General features: G+C 38.5%; 2 protein-coding genes across 2 annotated transcripts in view; one reads left to right on the forward strand and one right to left on the reverse strand.

Annotated features, from left to right (window-relative positions):
* Positions 1-10,581, forward strand: part of r-l (rudimentary-like) — a 39,710-nt gene extending 29,129 nt beyond the window's left edge. The window contains exon 8 of the mRNA XM_089102876.1: positions 10,416-10,581. The gene's annotated coding sequence lies outside the window, so the exon portion shown is untranslated. The remainder of the gene's footprint in view (positions 1-10,415) is intronic.
* Positions 10,582-22,741: 12,160 nt separating this feature from the next.
* On the reverse strand, positions 22,742-23,203 carry LOC148942435 (uncharacterized). The gene has a single exon (XM_089103324.1). It carries the CDS (start codon positions 23,201-23,203, stop codon positions 22,742-22,744), a length of 462 nt encoding a protein of 153 aa, XP_088959450.1.
* Positions 23,204-24,872: the final 1,669 nt, after the last annotated feature.

Raw genomic sequence — 24,872 nt, forward strand, 5'->3', positions numbered from 1 at the left:
AAAATCACTCAGTAGCCAATAGTTTGTTTCAAGGAATTTTTTTTTTAAGATACGAGAAAATAAATTCTGACATTCATGTCTTAGCGTCTAACTATTTCAGAGAGGAGTCTCAAACCGCCACGAGTGCAGTTTTGATCTATATTTGTTTACGATCTCATTGTCAATCAGCAAAGACTTTAAAGTGTATTCGTTTAGCTTTTTTTTTCTTTTTTTTTTTTTGCGCAGTGTATTTTTTGCCCAATAAGATTTATATTCATTTTTGCATATGAGTGAAAAAAAGATACATATCTCTAAATAGTGCCAATGCTGTTGGAATAATCAGGCCAGGATTTACGCATAGGCCCAGTAGGACCGAGCCTAAGGGCGCACAATGCCGAGGGACGCAAAAAAAAGACGCTAAGTGTTTTTTTTTTCTTAACAAAACTGGACTGATGTCATTTAACGTCAAAGTGCCAAGTGCACTTTGCTGCTGCGCTGCCTAATTCCAGAAAAGTGATTTTAAAACAACACAGGAATTCCATAGCCGCTTATAAACTGTCAGATGGGTCCCAAGAATGGAGTTGAGAGCTCCTCACTCTTGTATTAGTTTTGGCTCATCACTCGTCAACAATCCATTGCCATCTGTTTACGCCTTCAATTTTCCCCAAATTTTTGGGGATTTTTCCGTAAATCCCTTGGGCCTAGGGGCGCAAAAGACTTAAATTTGGCTCTGTGTATAATACTATCAATAGTATTTACACCGTAATAGGGAGTGAGGAATATTTGAAAGCAGCAATCACTTTAGTAATAACTTGAGAATAATTGCTTCTGCAATAATTATATAGTAACAATTGCAAAACTGCGAAACTCTTTCTTTTTATTATCAATTATCATTGTTGCATAACCAGTTGCATAACGATGAACTTTTTTAAGCTAAGATGTATCGGAAATAAATAAATGATAAATTAGTTTGCAAATTTTGGCAACCCTTCGACTCCAAAATTAACAGGCGCTGCGGCTCTTGCTTATAAAAAACTCTCCGTGATAGAGGAGAAATCCTCGAACAGTAGAAATTAACTTTTTGACTGCACAATTTTTTGGCCTAAAATATCATGTTTTTAATCTTCCTGGTAGTTGTAATTTTTATGCTTTTAATACCTACCCAACAAATCTCAAGTGACTTTAGACAGTTTGATTAGGAGGGTTGGCTAGGATAAGATTTATTCTTTCTGTGTCCTTATCCCAAATCGCTATGGCCCTGAATGAATTTCTGCTGCGTTTGAGCACTTTGTGCAAAAGTGGGAGAAGGAAAGTCTGTCTTATTTCCTTAACGTAGTTTCCTCATAAATATTGAGCTACTCGGTGAAAAAAAGCATAGCAATCTTTCTTCTGTAAAGTTTTTGCGATGAGGATGTTAAAGGGATGAAAGGCCTTCTCCATACAAATTGGAGCTCCCGATCGGAGTTCTTCCGCTTCCAATAAGGTGCTTCCTGCCCACGCTTCTGTCAAAAACTGGACTTGGGTACTAAAGGGGCCACAGATCCGTGAGGCTTAAAATAGGTCCGTCGTCCAAACAATTAAATGACACAAATTGGATCCAATTTTCAGCCAGATAATTGGTGGAGACCGGGTTTAAGGTATTCTGGAGGGCTGCCCAGGATATTGTTTTTATTGAATAATGTCGATTGAACATCTTTGCTGGATTCCACGTCCAAAAATGTGCTACATACCTGCGTTTCTGCAAACAAAAAGTGACAGCACGAAGCCTAACTGCTGTTGGGGAGGACCCAAGGGTCTACTTTACATCTGTCATGTAAATGAAGACTTGTAATGAATCTGGCTCAAATAAAGGGCATTATGCCCACCTTTCTACCAGTAGGAAGGATGGGAGGTCAATAGAAGGTCTTGGGCCCCTTGGCTCCCTAATACTACCTATTGAAAGACATGTAATCTGGCTAAAATAAAGGGCACTATGCCTGTCTTTCTACAGATAGGAAGGGTGGGAGGTCAGTAGAAGGTCTTGGGCCCCTTGGCTCCCTAATATTACCTGTTGGAAGACCTATGCTGAATCTGGCTCAAATAAAAAGCATTATGCCCACTTTTCTACTGGTACGAAGGGTGGTAGGTCAGTAGAAGGTCTTGGGCCCCTTGGCATCCTAATACTACCTATTGAAAGACCTGTAATGAATTTGGCTCAGATAAAGGGCATTATTCCCACCTATCTACCGATAGGAAGGTTGGGAGGTCAGTAGAAGGTCTTGGGCCCCTTGGCTCCCTAATACTACCTATTGAAAGACCTGTAATGAATCTTGCTCAACTAAGGGGTATTATGCCCACCTTTCTACCGGTGGGAGGTCAGTTGAAGGACTTTGGCCCCTTGGCTCCCTAATACTACCTTTTGAAAGACCTGTGATGAATGTGGCTAAAAAAAGGGCATTATCCCCACCTTTCTACCGGTACGAAGCGGGGAGGTCAGTAGAAGGTATTTGGCCCTTTGGCTCCCTAATACTACATATTGAAAGACCTGTAACGAAATGGCTCAAATTAAGGGCATTATGCCCGCCTCTCTATAGGTAGGAAGGGTTGGAGGTCAATAGAAGGTCTTGGGCCCCTTGGCTCCCTAATACTACCTATTGAAAGACCTGTAATGAATCTAGCTCAAATAAAGGGCATTATGCCCGCCTTTCTACAGGTAGGAAGGGGGGAGGTCAGTAGAGTGTCTTGGGCCGCTTGGCTCCCTAATACTACCTGATTGAAGACCTGTGTTGAATCTGGCTCAAATAAAGAGCATTATGCCCACCTTTCTTGAATCTTGCTCAACTAAGGGGTATGGTCAGGAAGGAAGGGTAGGAAGGGTGGAAGGTCAGTAGAAGGTCTTGGGGCCCTTGGGTCCCTAATATTACCTATTGAAAGACCTGTAATTAAACGGCTCAAATAAAGGGCATTATGCCCACCTTTCTACCGGTAGGAAAGCGGGAGGTCAATAGAAGGTCTTGGGCCCCTTGGCTCGCTAATACTACCTTTTGGAAGACCTGTGTTGAATCTGGCTCAAATAAAGAGCCTTATGCCCACCTTTCTACTGGTACGAAGGGTGGGAGGTCAGTAGAATGTCTTGGGCCCCTTGGCTTCCTAATACTACCTATTGAAAGACCTCTAATGAATCTGGCTCAAATAAAGGGCATTATGCCTACCTATTTACCGGTAGGAAGGGTGGGAGGTCAGTAAAAGGTCTTGGGCCCCTTGGCTCCCTGATACTACCTATTGAAAGACCTGTACTGAATCTGGCTCAAATAGGGGCATTATGCCCGCCTTTCTACAGGTAGGAAGGGTGGGAGGTCAGTAGAAGGTCTTGGGCCCCTTGGCTCCCTAATACTACCCATTGAAAGACCTGTAGTGAATCTGGCTCAAATAAAGGTTATTGTGCCTCCCTTTCTACGGGTAGGAAGGATGGAAGGTCAGTAGAAGGTCTTGGGGCCCTTGGCTCCCCAATACTACCTATTGCAAGACCTGTAATGAAACGGCTTAAATAAAGGGCATTATGCCCACCTTTCTACCGGTAGGAAGGGTGTGAGGTCAGTAGAAGGTCTTGGGCCCCTTGGCTCCCTAATACTACCCATTGAAAGACCTGTAGTGAATCTGGCTCAAATAAAGGGTATTATGCCTCCCTTTCTACGGGTAGGAAGGATGGAAGGTCAGTAGAAGGTCTTGGGGCCCTTGGCTCCCCAATACTACCTATTGAAAGACCTGTAATAAATGTGGCTCAAATAAAGGGCATTATGATCACCTTTCTACCGGTAGGAAGGGTGAGAGGTCAGTAGAAGGTCTTGGGGCCCTTTGCTCCCTAATACCACCTATTGAAAGACCTGTAATGAAACAGCTCAAATAAAGGGCATTATGCCCACCTTTCTACCGGTAGGAAGGGTGGGAGGTCAGTAGAAGGTCTTTGGCCGCTTGGCTCCCCAATACTACCTATTGAAAGACCTGTAATGAATCTGGCTCAAATAAAGGGCATTATGCCCACCTTTCTCCCGGTAGGAAGGGTGAGAGGTCAGTAGAAGGTCTTTGGCCCTTTGGCTCCCTAATACTATGTATTGAAAGACCTGTATTGAATCTGGCTCAAATAATGGGAATTTAGCCCACCTTTCTATTAGTAGGAATGGTGGGAGGTAGGTAGGTCTTGGGCCCCTTGGCTCCCTAATACTACCTATTGAAAGACCTGTAATGAATCTGGCTCAACTAAAGGGTATTATGCCAACCTTTCTACCGGTAGGAAGGGTGGGAGGTCAGTAGAAGGTCTTTGGCCGCTTGGCTCCCCAATACTACCTATTGAAAGACCTGTAATGAATCTGGCTCAAATAAAGGGCATTATGCCCACCTTTCTCCCGGTAGGAAGGGTGAGAGGTCAGTAGAAGGTCTTTGGCCCTTTGGCTCCCTAATACTATGTATTGAAAGACCTGTATTGAATCTGGCTCAAATAATGGGAATTATGCCCACCTTTCTATTAGTAGGAAGGGTGGGAGGTAGGTAGGTCTTGGGCCCCTTGGCTCTCTAATACTACCTATTGAAAGACCTGTAATGAATCTGGCTCAACTAAAGGGTATTATGCCAACCTTTCTACCGGTACCAAGGGTGGGAGATCAGTAGAAGGTCTTTGGCCCCTTGGCTCCCTAATACTACCTTTTGAAAGACCTTTAATGAATCTGGCTCAAATAAAGGGCATTATGCCCACCTTTCTACCCGTTGGAAGGGTGGGATGTTAGTAGAAGGTCTTAGGCCCCTTGACTCACTAATGCTACCTATTGAAACACCTGTATTGAATCTGGCTCAAATAAAGGGCATTATGCCCCCCTTTCTATCGGAAGGAAGGGTGGGAGGTCAGTAGAAGGTCTTTGGCTCCCTAATACTAGCTACTGAAAGACCTCTAATGAATCTGACTTAAATGAAGGGTATTATGCACAAGTTTCTATCGGTAGGAAGGGTGGGAGGTCAGTAGAAGGTCTTTGGCCCCTTGGCTCCCTAATACTAGCTATTGAAAGACCTCTAATGAATCTGACTCAAATGAAGGGTATTATGCCCAAGTTTCTATCGGTAGGAACGGTTGGAGGTCAGTTGAAGGTCTTTGATCCCTTGCCTCCCTAATACTACCTATTTAGACCCCGGCGCTGCGCCGATAAGGGAAGACCGATGGCGGCGGGGCCAAAAACAGCGCGCCGCTCCGCCGGTAAGGTCAATGTTGACCGCAAACATTAATGTTTTCATCAGTCTTTTTCAAATTACAGCTTAAATTTACAACAGATTCGAGCCTATTCATGAGTTCAAAAATTCACAAGTCGCTGGCTGGAAACTGGTCTTCTTCGTTATTAATCAAGGGAGTAGAAATCTGGTAGAAACGAAATAGCTATGGCGTTTCAGAACCCTTGCATAATACGAGTAGTTGAAGTATATATTAGCTATGTATTCTTAACATAAATAATTATCAAAAATAGTAGTTTTTTCATCGAGCATTACTGCATATAAAACTTCAAATACCGTATCACAAAATTCATCAGGTATCTGGGTAAGAACTTTGAATATAACTTTGAACTTAGAAGCTTAATTTTTTCATAGTGCCCTTTGCCTATATCTGTTTTATCACCTTTAAAAAAGTTGAAATGGGTGACTTTGATATTGATTGTTTTTTTGCTCTTTTGGATTCCTAAAAAGCCTTCTTGTATTAAAACTGATTTTTAATAACAATTTAAAAAAAAATGTATTTTAAAGTTGTTTTTTTTTGCTTCTTTATAGAATAAATGTCATGTGGGCTAAGGCTGAACTGCTGTTTTTTATTGCTTTTGGCTGCTCTTTTGGATATTATTCATTTGTTCTTTTGGGGCTTCATTCCAAATTATAAACTGATAAATACCTAATACCAGTCAAATTATAAACTGCATCTAGAAGGAGTAAATTTATCAAATTGAAAAATACATGATGAACACTTCACATGAGAACGCTTCAATTACAATGAAACAAAAAACAGTTAATGGTTTATTCGGTATGAAGAAAAACGAAGTGCCAGCTATTTTATTAGGTAAAAAATGAAAAGCTTATCCGTTTTAAATGTAATTAAATGAAATAATACGCAGACTGAAGTAGCTCCAGGAAGATGTTGAGAAGAGAAGACCCCAGGTCCACTTAGGCCCTCCAGTCACATAGAATAAAATCCCTCCGTCAGTGCCGTATCTAGGGCAACAATTATGCAGGGATTGAACAATGCTGAATGACGGCAATGTCATATCCAATGTTTCGCTTCTAGGGGGTTTTAACCCTCTTCTCGAAATTTGGTCCGACTCGTAAAAACGTAACAAAAATGAATATAACCAAATTTTGATGCGTTTTTCAAAGTTTTTTTTGTACCCCCCTCCCCCCAAAAAAAATCCTTTTGCAACCCCCCTCCCTCCGAAAAAAAAATTCTGGATACGGTCCTGCCTTCCGTGATTCCAGTTCAAAGAAGATATGAATAGCCATCTTTCTAATAAAACAGAATTGGTGTTGAGGGAGCACAGGGGAAATAGGGATATTGGAGGGTCTGGCCAACCTTGATTCTCCAACCAGAGAGATTGAAGATCGTTGAGTGGTTCAAGCTCAAATAAGGTACAACTTCCCTATCTTTAATAATAAGATTTGGCACTGGGAGTGACAGAGGGATGTTGTATAGGCCGTAGACCCACTTTGTTTTTCCGGTGATACATGTCGAAAACTGTAGCATTGTTCTGCTTAAAATAAGGTGCAACATATTTACCCTTCTTCAAAATTTTTGGCAGTTGCAGGTGGTGTAGGAGGGTCCCTGGTGTTAACCCCCCCCCCCCCGTGGAAGATAATTCTCCGTGGAAATACCTCCGGAAAGTACTCCCCCACGTGAAAAATACCACCTTCGGAACCCCCCCCCCACCACCATAAAATACCACCCCCACATGGCTGGTTGGTCTCAAATCCGTTTGGACCTTAAAAAAGGACTAGAACTCTCAATTTCTGTTCTACTGAGAACGCTCCGAAGTTTCTCTGACCATGAGGCGGAGCTATGGAGGAGGAAGGGGCAGTCTCCCTCCTATATGGAACAAATTTTGCTCATTGTTGGGTTTAATGTTACTATTTAGTCTTTACTCTCATAATAACAGCGTAGACCAGAAATATTCCCAGAAATCATAATGGATTAGATATTAATTTCACATTTTTGATGCGTTTATTAAAGTTTCTTTTGAACACCCCTCCCCCCTCCCCCCAAAAAAAAAAAAAACTTTGCTGGAAAATACCCTTTTATTGGCTTTTTGATGGAAAACTTTTCAACGGAGGAGGTCTTTTCAATGGATTAGATATTAATTTCACATTTTTGATGCGTTTATTAAAGTTTCTTTTGTACACCCCTCCTCCCCCCCAAAAACAAAAAAACTTTGCTGGAAAATACCCTTTTATTGGCTTTTTGAGGAAAACTTTTTACCGGCATGATATTTAAAAACAATACGAAATTAAAGTCTTTTTCAAATGAAAGTGTGCTAAGAAGAATTTTTCACCCGAGTTCATCCACGAGAAATTTTCTAGGTAGAATTTTCAGCTAGAATGGAATTATCTGGGGAATATTTCTCCGGTAGGGGGGGGGCCTTTTATGTTAGAAGAATTTTCCGTAGAAGAATTTTCCGTATTATTTAAAAACGATCAGATATTAAATTTAATATTTTTTTTTACTGAAACCAAGGAGCAACATTAAAACTTAAAACGAACAAAAATTATTACGTATATGAGGGGTTCCCCCTCCTCAAAACTTCGCTCTTTGCGCTAAAGTTTTTACTTTTTGTCCTAATTCTTGAAACACAAAGAACGATTCCTAAAACACAATGGCCGTTTAATTAGAATAATAAGCTTTTTAATTCTATAAAAAGAACTTAAGCGTAAAGAGCAAGGCCTTGAGGAGTCCCTTTAATATACGTAATAATTCGCTTATTCGCACGTTAATAATATTTTTATTTTTGCTCGTTTTGAGTTGAATTCTTGAACGGAACGATGAACGGAAAATAAACACGTACAATATTCCGTTCTCTGCCTATGTGTTTGGTAAGCCCAGGCAGTAATTTTGGTCTTTTTTCGCGACTTATAACGAGGTCGAGGTCTAAAGCCTCGACCGAGTCCGTCGATTTTGAATTAAAAATCAAGTATTTTGCAGTAGGCATCAAGACATGGCTAATTGTAGGGAAAAAGCCAAGACAGATAGTCCGAGTAATTGAGAGGAAAAAATGTTTAAATGGCGGGAGTAAGTATGACTCTTTTTGGACAAGTATTTGTGTATTAGTGTTTGGAAAGGCACGCCTGCCTAGAGTCTCAAGCAGGTTGACCAAGAATTTAAAATTGAAACTCAAGGTTATCTATTTATTAGGTTATCTATTGTAATTTCTGTTTGTTTTGGGTTTCATTTATTTATTAGTGGTTATTTGTGGGTGTTTTACACTTGGTAGATAAGAAAAACAAACTTGTAGAATTTGACAACACTTTCGTCCGTAAAAAACTTAAACAATTAGAATTTGTTAGTTTTCAAAGCCAACTATGCTTTCAAAGGAAAGATAAACCTTCTTAAACTCTTTAGTGCCCTATGTTTTTAGCTTAATTTTGATGATTTTTCACCTGTATATTTTTTTTCTTCTTTTTTTTTTTAATTTGGCACCCACTACTGCCAGAAATTGTAGAAGTTCATATGGAAGTCTTTTCAACAAAAATATACTTGCGGGTTTTCTTCTAAGTTTTTAAGATACTTATGGTGTTTAAATTCCTCTTTTTTCCTTTCCTTAGCACTTTTCAACAAAAATTAAAAAGATAAAATTCAAATAAAATTCTCGAATTCTGAAAACCTCATTTTCCACGGTTGGGGGGGGGGGATATTTTTTTGGGTTGGGGTAAACGCCTAGGACCTAGATGAGAAGGGTGTCCAAAGGGCAATTGTCCCACTTTGGCCCTTTAAATCATGCAGATTGAAAAGCGTTTCTTGCTTCTGGTTCAAAATCGAACGGCCCTACCTATCCTCAAGAGAATTAGCACCAAGAGGGAAGGGGTACTGGAAGACCCACACACTCACTTTATGTATCAAATAAAATGGATTGGAAATTACTGCGTGATTCTGCTTTAAACAAAGTGCCCCACGCCTACATTTCTGCTAAAGGGGGAGGGTGTGTGCACTGGTCCATCCTTTGTTTCCAGCTAATCTTTCAGCCGAATCAGGATTTGTCTCGTTTTTCCGCCGACTCAGAACTTGTCCTTTCCGTTGAACTGTCTAGGGCTAAACGGAAAGTAGGTCATCCGCGGTTGTTGTTGGAGGATGTCGTAAAGAAAGATTAAAAGGAAATTGTAACTTCCTAGGAGGGTGTAAAGAGGGAGGCTTTGGATAGATTGGGATGGAGGAGGAACTTGCGTATCAGTGTTGGCCTCAGGTGGCTTGGTGCTACAGTGAGTTGTTAGTAGTATTATCTAAATTACTTTTTTGGTGGTTCACTGCAGCAATTAAGTTGTCAGCCCCTAGACTTATTTTTTTCATTTTTAGTGATTTTCAGTAGAAAATTTTTATCGTAGTATATTTTCTCCGCTATTCATGTGTTATTGACCACCGTTAAAGGAGATTATGTCAAAACATTTGATGCACAAAATTAAATTTTTCTTGCCATTGACTAAATTCTAATATCTCCACAAAAACAGCAAGACGATTACAAAGCCGTCTAAAAACTAAGTTTTTTTCTACTATATTGGCTAAATATGTAGCAAAATGTAGAACAAGTAAAAAAGAAAAATTTTCCCAAGCGAAAATAATTTGTTTTAATTCATTATTCTTTTTATTCTTTGTTCACTTAAAGGTTTTTTTTCTTTAATTTGAACTTGGAATTATTTTAGTTTTTTTGCAGATTTTTTGATATTTTAATGTCTTGGATTTTAATTTGACTCTGTTTGTGATATTTTGAGTCAACATATAATTTTGTATGACGATGGCTATGGCTGTGATTTTTATATTTTAATGCCTTATCTTTTATTATGACAGTAACTGCCACTTATCGACGTGTCTCCGTCAGGCATTTGACAATAAAATCATTTGAATCGAGTTGAAAATACTGAAAAGGGTATCTTTCAATGAAAATACCAAGCAATGATCTTCATCTTTTTCAAAATGTGTATATGTGTTTTGGGGGGGGGGGGGTGGAGGCAAATGCAACCTCCTCCCAAATTAAATCCCTTGCTATCTAGATGCATTTCTCTGTATGGGTTGTAATTGGTGTTATTAGGCAAATCTTGTATTTATTTTTGCTTTATCTTTTATTTTGTGTATATTTTTAGTTTCATATTTTCTATTATCCTCACTGCCGCATTGTCTATTTTAAAAAAAACTAAAGCTATTCCCCTGTCTTAATTGTTTTTTTCTTTATTTTTAGGTCCAGATAGCTGTTGCTATTTTATCTTTGCGATCGTGATGCATCGACTCAACTGTGTGATTTGTGCCTTTCTGTTGATTTTATGTAGTGTATGACATTTTTGTGTAGTTTTTATTGATTTAGAATAATTTTGTTAAAGTTCTTAAAAATTAAAAATCCTTTTGCTAAAAAAGAAACAAATTTCGCTAGGTCAAATCACAGCACTAGTGTATGTCGAGTGGTGGAAATTTGAAGAAATATTATTTAAAATTAACTTAAAAACAACTTAACACCTTTTTTTTTTTTTTTTTTTTTTTTTTTTTTTTTTTTTTTTGTCTGTTTGAGATGTAATTATAGTTTCTAAGTAATGTTCATAGTAGAACATTAAGTTCTTAATACCGTTCTAAGTCTAAGCTTAAGTAGTTTTCAAGCATTGGTTTTCAGTTTTAGAGAGAAAAGACTTTCTCTCTAAAGAGAAAGGGCCAGAGAATTCACTTAGAAAGAAAGATACAATAATCTTGAATTCAGGGTCTTGGACAAGAGTCGATTTTGGATGAAAGAGAAATTCGAAGGTAGCAATAAAAAAAATTAAAATGCTAAGGCAAACAACGGAAATAAATATGAGAACTTGAAATAAAATAAGTTTGCCTCAAATACTTATGATCGATTGACATACAGTTGTGACTAATGAATTTCCCATATAGGTCTTAGGCTGGAAAAGGTTGATCTTATGGGGGAACTTGAATTCCCCCAAGTGGGGGCGGGTCTAAATAGGGATAAGGACAGAGTTTTATTGGGGGAGATTGTTTCCTAAGAAGGAAGCATCCCAGGGCCTATTTCTTTATGGTACACAAACCTCGTATAGAGAAATAAAACTCTTTGATTGGGATAATTTAGTTCTTACTTTTGTAGGATAATAGTCAAATCCATCTCTGCTAAATTTGATCAGAAGGCCACCCCCTTCCCTCGGACATGTAGACCTAGACCTACATGACCGAGAGAGGCCTTTCATAAGACAGGCCTACGTTGTCATATATGTTATTTATGTATACCGTTATGTATAGTACATCCATCGCTAATAAAAGAGCGGTGAATGTACGCTATTTACATTGTTTACATAGTATTAAATTTTATTTAAAGCCTTTTCGGAGGGTTTCTAGAATAATACAGAGATATTGATTTATGTTTATCCTAGAAGATTTGGTGTTCCAAGATAAGTAAAATCACTATCTCATTTAATACAACCCTCCCAAGAAGGTATAAAATTTAATATAGTCATAAACTTATTTAATTACTAAACCAGTAATAATAATTTTAATCGAAAGTTCAAATATGGATAAATCCTTTTAATAGATGGTGATAAGTTTCACAAAAAAATACTAGATATTTCGGTCACATATGCAGTGACCGTTATATATGACCAAACACTCATGTGTGACCGAAATATCTAGTATTTCTTATGAAATTTATCACTGTACTATAAAGATTTATCCCTACTTGAACTTTTTATTGATCGTCATGGAAAGGCAGTTTGGTCTTCGAAATTATCTAATTGTAATTTGTTGAATAATTATTATTAATTAATTATAATTAATATAAGTCAAAAGAGATGGGAGGGCACTTAGCCCCCCCCCCCTCTACACGCCCCTTTTCCCCCAAAACCCTCCGATAAGAACTTTGAGATAGCAATTTTTAAATAAATTCGTTATAAGACCATATAACGAAAGCTCCGGGGTCGACACAACCCCCCATGGCCAAGGTTAGGTGTTGTAAGTTATGCCCTCGGGGAATAAATGGTTCTTATAAAAGAAAAGCTTGTAAAAATTTCAGTGAGGGCTAATTTGATAGAAAACTGAATTTTGCAGTTCAATTTTCTAAATTCAAAAGAGGCTGGAAGCCCAATTTTCCAGCTCCCCACGCCCCTTTTTCTCCAATTGTATCCAAGAACAGTTTTTGAACAGCCATTTTGTTAAAAATTGTTCAAAGTGGGGCTTCTATATATGCAACCTATTAGTAATAGTTTTCCCTCATTAATAATACTAGCAAAAACACTCTCAACCCATGGGAAATAATCACGATTGAAAGATAAATCTTTAACCTGCATTCCATCCTTTATGTAGATGGCGGTGCCTCTCCTGGGGTTAAAGCACAGATTTGAGACTAGGCGATATCCAGGTATCCTGATATGGTTATTTGCCATTGGGTTGCTGTAGCTCTTAGGGATCAATTTACAAATACACAGTATATCATAATCTTCAGTGGTGGCTGCCAGTTTCGATTCCGGAAGCTTGTGTGTTACTGTATTAATGTTTGACACTTTCAGTTTCAACACTTTCTTTCCACTGACTGACTTGTTATTATGTATAACTTTCGGTAAACTTTTGTAACTAATGTTAATTGAGCTAAAGCTTGAGCATAAATGGAAAGCATTACTATTATCATCATCAATACTAATACTACTAGAAAACGAACTATTTACAGATGGGCTTGTTTCAATGGGCAATGGATTCAAACGCTTCTCTCTTTCTGTCTTTGTGCGATCAAAGTGAAACAACAGGTTCAATTTTTTGGCAGGTTTTATGATTGGGCAAGATGGTCCTGAGCAAACATTTGAATGTCAGCAGCCTTTTCACACGATTCTGGTATTCCATGTGCCACAATGTTAAGCAGACGTTTTTGTCTTTCTGTGTCCTCACAAATAATTTTTCTCATGTCACTTTCAAACCTGTTACTACTGTCACTATGAGACTGGCTCAGCTTACTTGTAACTATGTCTTCTATTTTAGTCTCCACCTCAGCTAGGGAACGTTTGCTTGTGACATCTCTTTCTAAGTTTGAAATGCTACTGTTTGTTCTTGCTTGAGATCTTCTCGAAACTGATTAAGCAAGGCAGTCAAAGCTTCTGAGACAGTTGTTGCATTGTAGAATAGATGATGTCATGCAGATGATTTCGTAGCTGGTTGATGCAGGAGTAAAAGTGTGGATTTTTTTTAGGACCGTAGCTGATCTTGGATGATTGGTGTTTGCCGTGCCTTTTAACGGCTGTTGTACAGCACGCTAGAATCGCGTGGGTAAAAAAGGTTCTGATTAAGGTAGGCGCCAGATTTTTTATTTATTTTTTTATTAGCCGAGAATGGGGAATAAGAAGAAGAATAAAGGAAATAATAACAATAAGAAGTTGAAACAGGATGATCAAAATGTATCCCAAGAAGCTGGTGAAATTTACAAATCTACTCCAGTAAAGACAGGCCAGAAAAGGCCTTGTGATGAAGTCTCAGGAATGGACTCAACTTTTGATGTTAGTCTTGTGCGAGAATGCGAAAGGACAAATGCTGGTAGCATTTCCATGATTTTAGAAATGTTACAAACATTACAAAAAGATTTTTCATATATTAAGTGCTCACTGAAAACCGTAGAATCTGATATGGAGATTATAAAAAAATCAGTCGATCACCTTGGTTCGCGGTGTGCGGTTATTGAAGCTAATGCAAGCAAAACTAATGATGAAGTGGATAAACTTACTGATAAGACGCATGCGCAAGAGGTCATAATAAATGGACTTTGTACTCAAGTTGCCCTGTTAAAGAACCAGTCGATGTTGGTTCAAAATACGGGTACGAAGAATATTGTTCTGTTTAGGAATGTTAATCCTGGACCGAGTGCAGATACTGAAAGCACTGTCAAACATGTTCTAGTTGATGGGCTCGGGATTCCTGCTTCGGATATTCCATCTTTTTCTGTTGTTAATGTTACGGATAATTTCGTAAAGATTAAAACTGCAGAATATCAAGGTCGATTTGCTTTTATGAGTAATGCGAAGAAACTGAAAGGAAAAGACTTAGGTTTTGGCAAACCCGTTTTTGTGAGTGATGACGTAAGCAAGGAAGTTGAATTGATTAGGAGGGAACTGCTTGAGAAAAGGAAGATTTTGTAAAGAAGGGGGATCCAATGTTGGGTGCCTCCGGTGGCTCCTCCGTTATTGTGTATTTGTGAAAATGGGAAAGTTGAAAAATTGGGATAGTATGAATCTATGAAATCTGCGTGTTGATGTTGTTGTTTTTTCTCTCTCTTTATATCTTTTTTTTGTATATTTATTTATGTAAGATGGTTTTTTTTGGAAGAGTTATGTATGGTAAAATGAGAGATGTTTTGTTAAGTAATGTTATATATTTTTTTTTCTTGCGTATGTTGTAGTTATGTATATTTTGCTATTATACCTTAGCTATATGAGTTTAGAGTGATTTGGATGTGGCCTTTTAGAAGGCTATTACCGTTTATTAGTTTTTGTTTTATTTTATTTAATTTTGTTTTTTGTTTTTTTCAGGTTTTTGTGTTTTTGGTGCCTGGTTACGGCCCCATTATTTCCTCGGACCTTGATGGTATAATGAAAATTGGGGGTAAGTTAATTGGTTTTGTTCCGCTCGCTTCATTCTCTTGCCCGTCTTAGGTGTTTGATAATGGTTGAGATAAATTTGAATAGATTGGGGGAACCTGAGAGTCGTCGTGATGATTTTTCACAGATGAGTGAGGGTATCATGAATGAAGACCAGGTTGAGGGTGGAATGAATGTTGAGTGTGCCGATTCAAAATATGTGTGTCTAAATGACTTGAATGATTGGAAAGTTATGCAGGAGCTGAAAATGTATGGTATGAATTGTCGCGGTTTAAATAGTTCGTTTAATTATATTAATGAAGTTTCATCTAGGCTGGAGCCTGATGTAGTGTCTTTGACAGAAACTTGGCTGAACGATCATAACTCTTCATTATTGGATATACCAGGCTATCGGTTGTTTCTTCGGAATCGAGTGGAAAGACAGCATGGTGGTCTTGCAATTTATGTGAAAAATGGATATAATGTTAAGCCAAGGCCGGATATTGCTGTATATCGAGAAATGATTTTTGAATCAATGGTGTTAGAGGTTTCATTATCTGGGCGTAAGTTATTTCTTGTTGTTGTTTATAGGCCCCCTTCAGGAAATGTGGATGAGTTTTTGGACCTGATGGATAATATGTTGGATAAAATACCGGATTCGCGAGTGCCTTGCTTTATAAGTGGTGATTTTAATATTGATTTGAATAATGTGCAAGATGTGAATTCAAAAGCAAGAAGTTTTTGAATCTTATGTATAGTTATGGTCTTTCTCCTTCTGTTAATATTCCAACTAGAATATCTGGAGCTTCTGCATCTGTGATTGATAATCTGTTTTTGAATGTTAGCTGCGACTTGTCACGAGTGTTAGTGAACGACGTTTCCGATCACTGTGCTATTGTGATCCGTGCAGCTATTAGTTGTTGTCGTCAAGGAGGTGGTATGACTGGAGTTAAACAGCCTATAATTGATAAGAAAGCTATATATAAATATAGGACTAAACTTACGAATGAGTCATTTGAATGCCTTGATGGTACTGATTGTGTTAATGATAAATTTGGTAAATGATATGATAAACTGATTCATATGTTTTATGAAAGCCTAGAGTTCAAATAAAAGCGTAAACGTTATGATGCTGCAAAGAAACCATGGATATCGAAAGCGCTACTTAAATCGATGGATAAAAGACAAGAGCTATATGAAAGGTCTATTAAAACTGGATCTCAATCAGATAAAGATATTTACAAAAGTTATAATAGAAATCTTAACACCCTTCTAAGACAGGCTAAAAAGCTCTACTTTGTAAATAAATTTAAAGAAGCAGAAGGCAATCCTGCGAAAACGTGGAGAATCATCAAGTTGGTAGTGAACCCTCGTGCTGCCCCTACTATCCCTGACATTCCTGATGCTCACTCGGATAATCAAGTTGCTAATATAATGTGTGCATATTTTACTGATATTGGTAGGAGTTTATCTGATAGTGTTGCGCAGTCACCCAGTGATGGCTCTTATAATGATTTTCTCGATGAGGCAGCTGAAGTCTCTATATTCTTAAGACCAGTGACTCGTGCAGAGCTTGAGACGACGGTGAAGTCAATGAAGAATTCAGCAGCTGGGTCGGATTTTTTCAGTGTTAGAATTCTTCGTTCTTTTTTCTCTATTATTTCAGGTCAGTTGTTGTATTTGATTAATTTATGTTTTAAGAGTAGAGTTTACCCGGATTGTTTGAAAAGTGCTCATGTGGTACCCCTGTTTAAGAGTGGTGATAAGAATGATATGAATAATTACAGACCAATATCAATGCTCCCAATAAGATCGCGACTGTTTGAAAAACTGATTTATGTAAGAATGGTGGATTTTTCAAATAAAAATTCTTATTTTCACCCTACTCAGTTCGGATTTAGTCATGGGATGTCAACAGAGCAAGCTTTGCTTTTTTTTTTAACAACATTTGTCAATAATTCGTTGGATGCGGGGATGAAAGTTGCGTCTATATTTTTGGAAATTATGAAAGCATTCGACTCTGTTGACCATAGTGCATTATTATCAAAATTAGAGCATGCCGGTATTCGTGGTAATTTTAATAGTTTGATTTTGTCTTTTTTGAGTGGAAGGAAACAGTGTGTTGGGGTTTGGAGTGTTCATTCTGATTATATGAATGTGGGATGTGGAGTACCACAGGGTTCTGTGCTTAGACCCTTGTTGTTTTTAATCTATATTAATGATTTGAATGCGTGTCTTAAAAGGATATTTAGTCATGTGGGACCTGCAGCTAGAAGGTCAAAGATGATAATGCCTAGCTTCGCTGATGACACACAGTTTTCTGTGGCAGCTGTGACTGAGGCAGATTTATTTCTGCTTTTAAATACAGGAATGAGTTGTATTGAAAGATGGATGCGTGTAAATAAATTATGTTTGAATCATAGTAAAAGTAAATTTATTCTATATGGAAGAAGTACTAATTATTATCCTTGGATCAATGGTATTCAATTAGAAAGTGGATATCTCCAGAGACATAGTTATATCCAATATCTTGGTGTCCAAGTTGACGAGTGTCTTCTGTTTAAACCTCATTTTGAATCACTGTGTACAAAAATTGCCAGGAACGTTGGAATGCTGCTGAAACAGAAACATTTTTTCCCTCCTAAAATTTTAAGAATGCTGTATTTCTCGCTGGTTCATCCGTATTTGTTATATTGTGTAAGTGTTAGGTCAGCGACATTTAATACTTATCTACTGCCACTGAGGGTTCTACAAAATAATGCTGTTCGTGTTTTATCTGGAATGCGAGGTTCTGACTCGGTTCAAAAGCAATACGACGGTATTAAGATTATTCCACTTTTTGGCCTAGTTAAGTTTTACACGGCATTATTCATGTTTAAAAGTTTTAATAACATACTACCTGCATGTTTCTCGATTGCATTTACCGAAGCTCAACATAGGTATGAGACAAGAAATGCCCATTCAATACGAACCCTGTTCCCTGTAACAACAAGGTCTACATTTTCTATCCATTTTTATGGCCCGGCTGTCTGGAACAAACTTCCCGAGGAGGTAAAAAACAAGACAGATCTGGATGATTTTCGAAAGTCCCTCAGAGTAAGTTGTTTTTATCAATATGGAAGATTTTAGTGGTTGTATGTAGAGAATGATTGGTTGAATGTTGTTGGTGAGATGATTGTTTGGGTTTTGAATGGATGAGTGATTTATTTCCCTTTTTTTTATTTATTTTTTTTCTCCTCTATTTTTGTGAATGTTGTGAGTTGTGTTGCGTTGTTTGCGTGGATGATTCTCAAGTTCCCACTTTTTTTTTGTTGGAGGGGTGGGAGAGGGAGGCGAGAAAAGATATTTATTTGTTTTTGGGTTGGACCCTTTTTGTTTTTTATTGGGGTCCTAGGAAATAAATGATATTAATATAAAATATTATATATATTTTTTAAAGTGTTTTTTTTTTCGGGTTTTGTCCGGCATGCAGTAATGCATTTGATTGTGTTTTTTTAAATGAGGTTTTTGTTTATTTTTTTATTGTAACCCGTTTGTAAATATAAAAAAAAAAAAAAAATTAGCTTTTGGGTGGTATCTGAGCTTAGACTGCATAACCTTGCAAACCAGGCAAAACCATTAACATGTGAGACTACTCCTCATTTTTTGGAACAGTGCATATTCTGACTTTGAAATCCCAATACAATCTGTGCCTAACCATTTGTCACAACCGTCACATGATAAGGCCGAAGACTGTTTATAAAGTTGAACCTGACAGCTACCACATTCATCCTCGTTCTTTTTAGGAGTTACCTTGATTCTCTTATTGTTTGTTTTGGGCAGCATTCTAAACTACAGACAAGATGGGTAATGTCAATATTCTTTCAGTTTTCAATTCTCTGCAATAAAGGAGGTTGTTACATTCAGAGCTAACTAAGCAAGGGAAACATTGATCCCTGCTAACTTGATCCCTGCAATTTAAGGGATTTTACTTCCAGAAGGTACACTGGCGCTTGTGGCAGGTGGCCAACCCTCTTCTGCTTGCTTAAGGCCAGTCTCCTTTTGGCAAGTTCTGCAAAACTGCACTGTCAATCTGCAAATTTTATTTCAATGAAGCCTCTTTGGCGGCTCCGCATTGGCAGTTTGCAGATACTGCAACCTTCGACGTTGTTTTTTCTGCAAGATGGTATATTTGCAGAATCTGCCAAATGGAGACTGGCTTTTAGTCAGTGAATCTATACTATGATGTCGACTTTTTGGCTGGATTTTCAATCTCACCCAAAAGAAAATATTATCAACTTCTAGTTGCAACCTGTGTTGCCAGATGGGCTTGTTTTCCGCCCTGTGGCCTTGTTTTAACCGTCAGGGGCGGGCTGAATTTTGGAGTGGGCGTGAGGGCCGTGGGGCGGGAAAATGGGCTTTATTTTGTAAAAAAAAAATAGGCTTATTTTGACTGAAAGTTTGGAACCAGACAAAATTTCCAAAATCACGGTGGCTCAGCCGTGGTTATGCACCATAAAGACAAGAGTTTAGCGCGTAGAACGCTTTCTATTCTGAAACGCTTCGTCATTAGGAATTTATTTCTGTATGGCTGAGATCGCTCTGCGTTAAGAGTCTTACAAGTTACAGGGAATTTTATTGCTGCTCAGACTAAGGCAAGACTTGAATTTCATGCAGATCTATCCTTTTTTTGTATATTTGACAGATGTGTCCCAAACTTTTTGTGGCCTAGGCTTAGTCTAGAATTGGGACTGTTGCGGAAAAATCATGTCAAGAAAAGAATTTATACTTTGTAATATGCATATTTCCCTACTTGTAATGGTACATAACTTGAGAAGGAAACATGTTCAGAAAAAAATTCATACCTGATAATTAATATACAAAAATTATTGTTGCTTATATCTTGCTTGTAGCCCTGCTATACATTACCCCAAGGCCATCCCCCTTAATTTGCAAATATATGGCTGAAATTCATCCATTGTACCAGTAAATTTAATCAACTGTGACAGAACAAAAGTAGAAAAACAAGTTACTGATGGGAGGGAGAATGCATTGGAAATATCTAATTTGGGTTATATATTTGCACATTAGGGGAAGGAGTTAGGGATAAAATATAGCTGAGATACATGCACCCTGAGATATCGCCCCCCCCCCCCCTAGTGTGTAAATATACATGGGTACCCATATGCTGAATTATAGGAGGGGCTTACATGGTCTAATTGGCACTTATTGTGCCAGTGCTGTATAATTAAAATCTCAAGACAAAATTTCATAGGCAGCACAATACTGCTGCCTAAGTAAAGAGCAATGTGGGCACAATATATTATTTTGTTTTTTAGACCAGGGTACTTCTTATAGAAAGCAATGTCATAGGAACTTCAAAAAGAGCTCATGGAGGTCAACCAGCTCCCCCTCCTCCACGTCAATAACTTCCCCAAACACATCCAATCAAAATTTTGAGATAGCCATTTCGTTCAACATAGTTTAAAGGTCCAGAAATTATGACTTTGAGAGTGCCACCCACAACCCTCAGAGCAATAGTCCAAAGAGAATATAACAACATTCTCAGTAATCAAATACAAGAAATATTTAGACAGACATTGAACTAAATCAAAACAAAATATGAGCATGTGGACTTTCAAGAAGTGACAAAGCAATATCTCAAGAACCACTTATATTAATAAGTTAGATCTTTAAGAGTACATTGTGGGGGATTTTGAACTAGCCAGAAGGAACTATGTGTATACTTTTAGTACTACAACTACAGTTACTGTAACTAATGATGCTAAGAGTACTAAGGTGAAGGTGTCCCCCCCCCCTTATGGGCGCCCATGCAAATATATAGTCTGAATTATATATGGTAAAATTCTAGACAAGCTATTTGTTGCTATCTTGGGAAGAGGTTAGGTTACAAAAATGAAGCTTCCTGGGATGGGTTTACAGACTAAAGTATGTCCTTGAAAGATATTTTGAAGTAGCCAACCCATCTCCACTCCTTTCCCCAATAGAGGGCACTGACCTTTGATGACCTTTAAAAACATTTGTTTTATAAAAGTGAAACCATGCAGAATAGATCTTCTGCTTTAAAAAAAAAGTACAAAAAAGTGTTTTAAGCTTTACAACTGTGCTCAATCCAAATTTGGGAAGTTTCAAAGATCTGGAAATACATTTCCTAAATTTAGAAAAAAACCTTTGATATGGCTTAAAATTCTACTCTAATAACAGGAATTGCATTTTCAAACTAAAACCAGAGAAAAAGAAACTAAAAATTAAGATATAATGTTGTTTTGTCACAATTCCAAGACTTAGAAATCAGAAGGGGGTTAACATAGTAGAATGGCAATACCTTCCCAGAGCATAATTCTGGCCCTAGATTCATCACTGAAAGTTTTGTTTTCCTAACCTAACTCTTCCAAGATATCAAAAAGTAGCTTGTCTAGGATTTTACCTTACATATTTCCTGCTCATTTTTACACTCACTCTTGTCTTAACAATCTGCCCAAAAATTGAATCAATAATTACAAAATCAAGAAACAGAAAATATATTGGAAATATAGAATTTGGGCTAGGCTAGCCTATATTTTTGCACATGGGGGGTGGGGCGGGGGAGGGAGTAAAGTTGAATTACAATCAAAATGTGTTATCTATAATTATTTAGTTTGCAAGGTTTCACAAGAATTGTTTAAGGTCATCATATATCAGTCCCTTCAAAAGAAAGAAGAAGGTAGATGTATGTATTTAAAAATATTTTTCTAAGAGATTATTTTTTATTGTCTCGATTAATTCTTGTAAGATTCATTCATCTGACTCGAATATTTTCCAAAAGACCAAAAAGCCACTAAACTAGAAATTATACTGGAACAAAAATCAAGTTTTATTAGTCTTCAATCAGAGCTACTCAATAAGAAACATAAAGAAAACAATTCTCACTTAAAAGTATGGAGAAAAATTGTAGTTAAGCTATTTTGAAGGCACTTCCAGTGTAATTTACCCCTTCCACTATTCTACAAGTATATCGCCCTACTCATACATTTCCCATGCATTTTGCCATGCATCACTCTTGTTTAAACCCTTGTGTTGTGGTTCCACCCCTGTTTCTTTTCCTTTCAGATAAATGACTTGTTTTCGTTTTCTTAATTACATTTGCTTATATTATAATTTCAAAAGAAAGGTTAAATTCTTGTTGCTAAGTTAGAGGCGTCGATATAAGCAAGCTTTGAAGTAAGTTTTATTTTTGTACTTCCTGGTCTGGAGTCATTGAAAGATAAAGCTAAGAGGTAGAATTGGGTTTGAATGGGGATAGAGATTTTTGGCTGGGACAAGCGAAGGTCCACCCCCATGAACAGTTGTGTAAAAAATATTATTTTGATTTAGTCTACTTTGAGACCCCGTATAGGGAGTCCGTAATTGGAATTTATAGATGTTATTATTGTGACCCTTTTGGAAGAATACAAGTAAGGTATTTTCTACAAACTGTGTACTAGTGTCCGTTACCCAGGCAGGGTAGGAATAGAGCTACGAGGTACCGTCATTATCATATTGACAGGGAGGTTTGTTACCTCCAAGGATAGAGTTAGAGATTTTCTAGCCGTAACCCAAGGCGAGTACACCTGGCTTTAGAAAGTGGCCATCTCGATCGCGTTATCATACCCTGGGACAGGGTATACTGTAAATCGGGTAGTACCAAACTCGATATTTGCAGAACCGGTGTGGTATACGCGGCATCACATTATATTATGGGGCCGGGGCTTTCCCCTCCAATAAGTGGTGACACCCGTATATTAACACGCCATTGGCGTTGTGGGCTACCGGTATAACACTGGTGGCTAAACACCACGAACATTGGTGGCAGCAACAAAAGGAGCTATCAGTAAACCTGATAGTAAAAGAATTCCGCGTTTTCGAAGAGACAAGTAATTTAGCCTACAAGAGTAGCCTATTGTGGTTACATATAACTTGACTTACTTGATTTAATGCTCCTGCTGTTGGTCCAGCGTTAGAGACACGTGACTCTTCGCCTCCATTCGGAACGGACTTGTGCAAGCGTGACTGCTTCTTGTATATCACTGCCGATCATTGAGAGGTACTGGGTGAGGCTGTCCCTCCATCTGAACCGGGGCCTTTGGCGGTGGCGCTTCCAGCCATGCACAGGGGGATCAAAATTGAAGAGAGTGCTCGTGGGTGTTTCTGCTGGCATGCGGACCAAATGGCCGAACCACCATAGGGTTCGTGCAGCGACCTGACGAGAGTTGGGGGTCTGATCTGTTAGTGCCAGCAATCGGGTGTTCGAAACGAAGTCGTCCCATCTGATCCCTTCAATACGTCTCAAAAACTTTGTTTGGGCCCCGTCTATGGCATCACGAGCAGAAGCAGCAGCCGGCCAGGTCTCAGCACCGTAGAGAAGGACTTGGGTTATGTTTTTCGGCTGATGTTGGGCTTTGACCACACTGAACGGCATAGTCGTGTCATAATTGATGCGGCTTTTCCGATGCGCGGCTGAACTTCAGTTTCGACTGAGCCGTTTTCTGTGATGACAGATCCAAGGTAGGTGAAAGACTTGACAACCTCAACGGTGTGTCCTGATACGTTGAATGCTGGTGAGTTGGCGGTGTTACTTGCGGAGTCAGCGATTATTATTTTTGTTTTCTGCCAGCTAATATGTAGTCCCACTTTCAGGGCTTCTTCTGACAGTGTGTTGAGGGCTTCTTCGAGTTCGGCTGCAGAAGTGCATATCAGAGCAATATCATCAGCGAAGTCGCAATCGGCTAAAACTCTGTCGCCATACCTTAGTCCGAAGGGGAGCCGGTTCGTGGTTCGATCCATGACATAATCAATCACCGCGTTGAACAATTCAGGAGCAGCAGCACAACCTTGCCGTACACCGGTATTTATTTCGAACAGTGAGCTTCGACGACCATTAACCTGGACGGAGCTTTTTGTACCAGTGTAGAGCGCCTTGAACAGGCCACAGTATTTGTTCGGGAGACCTGTTCGTTCTAGTATCAGCCACAGAGACTCACGGTCGACCGAGTCGAAGGCTGCTTTAAAGTCAACAAAGATGAGGTATGCTGTACGCTGGAACTCACGAGCTTTCTCGATGACCTGGCGTACGGTGAAGATCTGCTCGGTCGCGGATCTGTTCGGCATGAAACCTTTTTGCTGAATCCGGCGGCACTTACGGATGAACTGGGTACTTCTCTCTATCAAAGTCATGGCAAATAATTTGCCGGGAACCGACAGGAGGGTGATTCCTCTGTAGTTGGAGCCATCACTTTGACTACCTTTACTCTCACCCTACATATAAAGAGAAGAAAAATATGGAATCAATTAATAGAATGATGAAAATCTATTATGGGCGGTTCCTTGTTAGATCATAATTGAAAAATTTACGAATCAATATATCGCGCAACTAATTAGTGGGCAAAATATAGAGTAATTGACACGCAGCAATTTTTCGCGAGAGACCGGAAGTTACATAGGTGAGAGAATTTTCATTTAGACTGAAGAGGTAATTTCAGTTAACCACATTTTGAAATTATGTCGGACAGAGATGAGATTAACACAATACCGAGAAGGGCGAGTGAAGCCCATAGAAAAAGTAGGAAAATAGAAAGAAAGGCTAATATGGAGGCCTTTGAGAGAGAGCACCGAGAATATGAGGGGAAAATACAGGCCGAGGAACATGAAATTAGAAAGAATAGAAAAGAGGACGGAAAGGCTAGAGTAGACTATAAAGAAAGAGACAATACGGATATAGAACGAACAGATTCAGAAAATGAACTAAGAAGAAATAATGATAGACGAAATCAAAGTAGTCCGAGTAGAAGGAGCAGTGTTGAATCGAGATCCAGCCAGAGCTCGCGAAAAAGTACCGAAATAGATATGACACAACGTATATTGAGTTTCATGGAGAAAGAGAGAATAGCCAGAGAACTTAATCAGGCACTTATGGACAAAATTGAAAAAGATAGTCAAGACAATGAAATACTTCATCAGGCCCATATAGACATAATTTGGAAAGATAGAATAGAAAGAGAGGATAGCTAGAGAGCAGAGAGAAGAGAATATTAGGATAGATAAAGAACAAAAGGAAAAGGCTGATAGAATAGCCAGAGAACGAAAGGAAG

Source organism: Artemia sp. Qi Xiang Cuo, chromosome 17, assembly GCF_049724085.1.
Source record: "Artemia sp. Qi Xiang Cuo chromosome 17, ASM4972408v1, whole genome shotgun sequence".
NCBI classification, from domain to species: Eukaryota; Metazoa; Arthropoda; class Branchiopoda; order Anostraca; family Artemiidae; genus Artemia; species Artemia sp. Qi Xiang Cuo.